Raw genomic sequence first — 6,331 nt, forward strand, 5'->3', positions numbered from 1 at the left:
AATTCCGTACGTGCAAATGGAAACTGACGTTCGACCAGCTTCGGGATTATCCTCGTGACGAAATATCGCTGCCGCATCCTCACGCTCCGTGTAATCGAGCCGATTGCGCAGCTTCCAGTGGAAATAGATAGGACAAAGGGAAACGACGAGAAACGGAAAATTGCTTCGAAGAAACGATAAAAAAAAATATGGAAGAAGAAAGGGACAGAGAAAACTGGAGAAAACGTTTCGCGGGTGGAATTAAATTGGAGCTATGTGGTTGTTTGGTAGCCGGACGATCCAAGGTATGTTCTCGCGCGTTTCCTCGCATTCGTTTCCTTTATCGTTCGACGAATTTCACCTAACGGGTCGTGTTCCGCTCGTTCGATTCTCGATTTCGCGGCTGTTTTAATTAAAGGTTGTCAATTAAACGCGACATATAATTAGGAACGATCGCTTGAATCCGAATCCGTGAACCACGTGGCGGCTAATAGGCCACGGATTTATGACCCGTTTCGAACCGGATCATTTGCTGCAGGGATATCAATGATCGGGGAATATAATTGTATCGATCGTTCGACGCTTGTTAGTGGTACTGCTGAGGCTGTATCTCTTGCGAGAAGAGGAACGAGGAATTCTCCATTTAATCGGTGATTTCGCGGGATTTTTGGTCCAATTCCTGGTATTCTGGTAATTTATAGCTACTTGTTAGGTATATGCAAATGTAACGGCTGTAACGTTTGACGGACGTTATACATTTTACGGATCGAGGAAAATATTCGATCGTACGTTACCATACCAACGTTGAGTTACCACGAGAACGATCGAAAATTCGTGAAAGGGTATGACGTAAAAAAACGCTTGGCCCGCGTTATCGATAACAACGCAGATATAAGAAATAGAACGTCCATGGGATAGCCATAATCCTGGTCATCCGCCATCGAATAAACCGGGTCATAACTTCTATCGCTATTAGGCCGTGGCAAAGTAACAATTTCGGCGCTGAGAACGTGTCTGGCGTCAGCGTCGAGGCGCGCTACGCGACTTTTACGATGGCAAGACGAGCTCGAGTCGATTAACTTAATTAGACAATCGCCTAATGAATTCGAGAATGGCGGACCATTAAGCGACCGACTAACGCGCATCCTTGATCGTTTTCTCGTATACGATGTACTCAGAACGGACTTTGCTATCGCGAGCCTCGTAAATAGAGCTTTATCGCTCTTCGTTTGCCACCCTTAGTCGCGAAACCGTCGCTGCACCGGCTAAATCTCTGTCCCGACCAAGTAGATAATGGCATGCTATATAAGATGGTTTAAACGAGCAACAAAACTTGCTTTTGGGATAGTTGTAATAAATATAAATATCAAGGGTGTATGCCAGGTCTGCAACGAGACTGCGCGAGAAGGATACTTTCGACAGATGGTGTCAAGAAAATTCGAGGATTATATATTTTTCGGAATAACGGTAAATGGATCACTCGCGGAAGGTAGTTTCTTTCTTCGAAAAAGAAAATTTTCTTTCGTCTCCGATCTACTCGTTTCAACGCTTATTTGAGCATCTGTGTACGTCGACGAAACATTTGTATACCCAAGTTGGCATCCACCAAATACCAAAGCTAGCGGAACTTTCTTCAAACAGCCAAATTTAACGCGAAACTCCGTCAGGGAAGGTGTCAAGAGTCGCACAGGAAACAGAGTTTTGCTCTTTAATCTCGATTTTGTTTCGAGTCGATAACTCGATTAGTTTCCGAGATACGAGCGCAGCGTCTTAGACACGCGGCATGGCAAAACGGTAGCTGAGATTCTAAGATACGGAGTGACCTACTTTTTCTTCCTGAAATTACGTACGTCGCTGGCAGCAACATAAAAACGACGTTGACTCAGCGTCCTGTCATCGCCTAGCTCTGGCGACTCGTACGTAAATCGTGCGTAGTAAACGAGTGTGCGACGAGAGTAAACATAGCGAAATACTCAAAATTATGCTTTGGATCGAACGACGACGTCTCAAAAGGCAGAAATCGTATCGACTCGAGTCTTAAAGAGGAGCGTTCACTGATACACGTGTCATACGGATCTTTGAGAATAATTAACGCGAATCGAACGTTATAATTTTTTTTAATTTTAGTACTTTTAATAAGTATTGCACGAGTATAGCTCAAAACGAAAGATCGATGACGGATGATTTTTAAGCAGTTTCGTCTGTGATAATATTCAGAGCTACTTTTAACGATTAGTCGATGCGATTCGAGCGATTAAACATTGCTTCCAATTGCGATTATCGATGCCTTAACATTGAATGAACGTAATCGACCATACTTCCCGAATTTTGGCATTTTCTATTCTTAGTTTTTTCTAGTTTTGCTCTTTAAACCGGTTAATTTCGGCGATTAGTCTTCGCGTTATCTAATAACAGCGAGAAAATCGGCCGGAAATTAGGCACGCAACCGAAAACGGCACACCGAACACGCCGATCGATAGCAACACGCCTCTGGCGGATCTTTTCTTCCCGAAACTTTATTCTCGTGGTTGCCGAGGTCGATGGAAGAATTGCTCGTTGAATTAAATTCCTGCGGTGTTGTTCGGCTGCACTGTCTACCGACCCGACTTCCGATAAAATCGAGCAGGCTTCAAATTGGTTAGAGCCACCCCTAACCCCTAACGGAGTCGGTACACCGGCGTTATTTTCTTCGCGAGAAACGAAATAGGGAAAAAGCGGAATTTTTATATGTTTGGTACGTAGTTCACGCAGGTTATCGCGATGGTCGTTAAAGTTGTTACGAATTTACGTATTTAATATACACCGAATTTACTTTGAATCCTTCCGAAGGCACAATAAAACGATACAACGTCGTTACGTAGAACATTATGGGTACATTAAAATCGCTTACCGTAATCGCTATACAATTAGAATCATTCTAAAGGCGAGGCTTCTATCGTCGAAGGGAAACAGGAACGTATCTTGAAAATACCACGCTGGCGTTAGTGGATCGATCGTCGAAGGATCAGTGTCACGGAAAGGACGAGAATTTTGTCCCTCTACAGCACCTACAATTAAAAAAAGTTTCGATGTAACAACTGTTAAGTATAATATTTAGATATATAACTTATGAGAAAAAACATAAAGCGAGAAGCGACTCATCGTGAAAGTTGAACCGTCGCTATACATCAACCTAAATGCGCGTCTCTTCAACATTTCAACTTCATTTCGCGAGACAAGTCCCCAGCACGTGCCTCGGAGGCTTGGTTCGAGGCGAATAAAGCAAGAGACATTCCTCAAGACCTCCTACATACGTCGGTCAATGAAATTCCAGGGCGGCGCCTGGCTGGAAAGCCTGAATTTTTCATTAAATTAACAGCGCAACAGGTCGCGTATGGCGCGTGTCGAAGAGAATTGTTTAAATATTGCACGAAAGGAGCGGCCGCGATGTCTTTTTTTCTACCCTTTACCGGTCCCCTTCGACCCTCTTTCCCTGGCGACGAATTAACGCGCAACAGGTGAGTCCCTACACTGTCCGCGCATAACTCAGCGAGACGGATATTTCGAATTTTTCCATCCTTTCTCGTCATTTTGTCGCGTCCTGCGTTTGTCGAACGAACCAACAAACCAACACCTTTGCTCGGTGTTGCGTCAGAGGAAAATGGCGTCAAGTATCGTGAGAACGCGCACTGGCGGACAAAAGTTTCGGGTCACTCGGTTTAAGCCTGGATTATAGTTCGATGCTACGTGAAACGTCAATCGCTCGACTCCAAGTTGAGAAAGTTATCCCGTTGGAAACCGTAAATTTCTTTTTAATTTCTCTCGGTATTCAACGAGGAGCAGAAAGCAGCCGAGTATTTTTGTTATAACTTTTTAAAACACGCTTCGAGCTACGTAACTCACGCTCAACGAGAGAAACTACGAATGCAACCGTTTTAATCTGTCGCGTAGATAGCAACGAATCGCAGAAGGTTTATACGGCACTACGATATCGGCATGTTGCATTTGGGAATTAGAAACGTGCACTGTTCTTTCAGACATCGAGCAAGGAGATCGATAATCCGAGAGATCTGCAGGATCGCGAGCGGCAAAAAGAAACTAGGAGAAACGAAATATCGTCGACAAAGGAGATGAGCTTTCCGAATGAAACAGACTCGAAGAGATTGAAACGATAGCCGAACGAATTTTTTTCCTCGAATGTCAAAGGAATATCGATGAACCGTGAACGTAAGATAAGATGTCGCGGTACTTGTAATTAAAAAGGAATTAACGTCGAGACACGGGCTGGTATATACGGGACGAAAACCACAAAGAACAGAAGGTCCGACTAAACGAGAGAAGACTTACGACAGCTTTGTGAATAATTAAACGTAGATCTGAGAATAGACAAGTAGAAGGCACAGACCGAAGAAGATTATAGGAAAGTGTATAAAGAAATTATAGAAAGAAATAACAGGAAATATTCCGAACGTAAGTCAGTCGGTATTTAATCAAAGCGACTGCTGTATAAAAAATTGCCAAGAAAACGTTTAGAGCCAAGCAGAGACGTAATTCAGCGATACGTACTTCTAAATTGAAGGTAAGCAGCGTCTTTTATGAAAAGCGTTCTCATTCTCAGGCATTTGCGTGCATAACGTCTATTCGGAGAAACGAGTATCTTTCTAGTTTGAAAATTAGTGGGAAAATTACCTGTGTGCAGGAAGCAGCACCGAGAATCGAGAAGTGGAGAGATCTCTGAACGACTAGCAACAAGTTGCGAAGGCAACGACGTACCAGCAGGTTTCTTCGTACGCGTAGACGCGTAAAATTTTTCATTCGCCAAGTGCTGTCGTTCTCTCCTCCTCTTTCTTTCTCTGTATTTCTCCTTCACTTTCGCGATTCTCCAAAAACGATCGAGACCGTTTCGTCTGGCAGCGTGGTGCAACAGGTAGACACTTAGTATCCTTCTACGAAGCGGAATTAATTTCCTCGACGCGATCCACGTTTATCAGAACGAAACGTGTGTAGCTATGGTACGAGCCATCTATTCTTTTCCTCGTGAGAATTTTTCTCGGCTGTTCGGTAATCCAGAGTTTAAAGAAATCGAAAATTACCGACTTTGATATTGCTCTCCGGAATTTTAATTCGAACGAATTATTCGATCGAATAATTTTTCTCTCCGGATTAAAACGTCGAATAGAGTAATACGAGATTTCATTGGAAACGATCAAAATAATAAAGCAAGACGAACCAATTTCGCGGTGCATCGTTTCTACGACTTCTTTCCCTTAATTGAAATACTTTTCCTATCGTTGCTACACCGAACTACGAGAAAATTAATTCTACGAATATCCAAGAACTACTCCCTTACGTTTTTCCCCTCTGTAGCAAGATCTTTTTTAAATTAAAAGAAAGGAAAAGCAAAAGCTTCGTAAATATTCTCCGCGTACCATTTACGGAACGGTAAACGATCTTCCGTCAGACGTGGGGAAATATCAGGCGCAATAATAAGCTCTAAAGCAAGAGTACGTTGATAAATTGCACCACACTGAATAAATGCGTTTACAGATGAGAACAACGAGTGACTTTATCGCGCGTACGAGGCCGATAACGATGAAAAAAGACAAAAAGAAGGCGTTGTAATCCCACAGTGGCACGTTTCTGCACAGGATTACCATCCATAGACAGGAATGACAATGTTCAATATGTCGGTAAGGCAATTTCCTATGAAAGCAACGTGCAACAGGTAGAGAACGTCGCCTTGCTCGCGAATCGTATCGCATTGGAACTTTTCGATCAAATAGATACAGCTGGCTTCGACGAAATTTTATTCGAGACCGACTTACAACGTCTCGCTTTCTAACGACGATTATTTCACTGTCATGTGCACCTGATTAGATCCACGAATTGGCTCCAGAAGAATGATGTTCGAAGAGTTCGCATCCGTCGTTGTACGATATCCAATAAATAGAACGATAAAAAGAATTTTAATTCGTCCGAACAAAGGATGAGAAGAGAAATAGCAACGCGGTAAAAAAAAATTGGAGAGTAAAGAATATGGCGGTGAAAAAATATAAACGTAGGAAACAATTAGGGATAGTGATATCTATACGATCTCTAGGAATATTTTTCATCGAAGAATCGGATTATCTCGAACGAGACATCTTGTTTCCTTCGACGAAAATTCGTTCTTGCTGATCGTTCAACGTCATTTCGTATCGTTGGAATCGTCTAATGACACGATATTGGCAAACTTGGTTTAAACGCGACGTAACTAACGCAGCGACCCAGTGTAACGCGAATCACAAAATTCGCCATTGAAAAATGACTATCCACGGCGCAGCAAGTGGAACGAGTCAACCAGTGGTCAGACCAGGAATCGCGTTCCACCATT

The 6,331-nt window shown here is 42.9% G+C and overlaps 1 protein-coding gene across 1 annotated transcript; it reads right to left on the reverse strand.

The window, feature by feature from the left end:
- Window positions 1–2,874: 2,874 nt before the first annotated feature.
- Window positions 2,875–6,118, reverse strand: LOC117233550. Its single transcript, XM_033493947.1, has 3 exons — window positions 5,828–6,118; window positions 4,648–4,865; window positions 2,875–3,026 (listed from the first exon to the last, which is right to left on the reverse strand). Exons 1-3 carry the CDS (start codon window positions 5,878–5,880, stop codon window positions 2,878–2,880), a joined length of 420 nt encoding a protein of 139 aa, XP_033349838.1. The 5' UTR covers window positions 5,881–6,118; the 3' UTR covers window positions 2,875–2,877.
- Window positions 6,119–6,331: the final 213 nt, after the last annotated feature.

This window comes from Bombus vosnesenskii, unplaced genomic scaffold, assembly GCF_011952255.1.
Source record: "Bombus vosnesenskii isolate JDL3184/JDL3185 unplaced genomic scaffold, Bvos_JDL3184-5_v1.1 scf7180000013297, whole genome shotgun sequence".
Lineage (NCBI taxonomy): Eukaryota > Metazoa > Arthropoda > Insecta > Hymenoptera > Apidae > Bombus > Bombus vosnesenskii.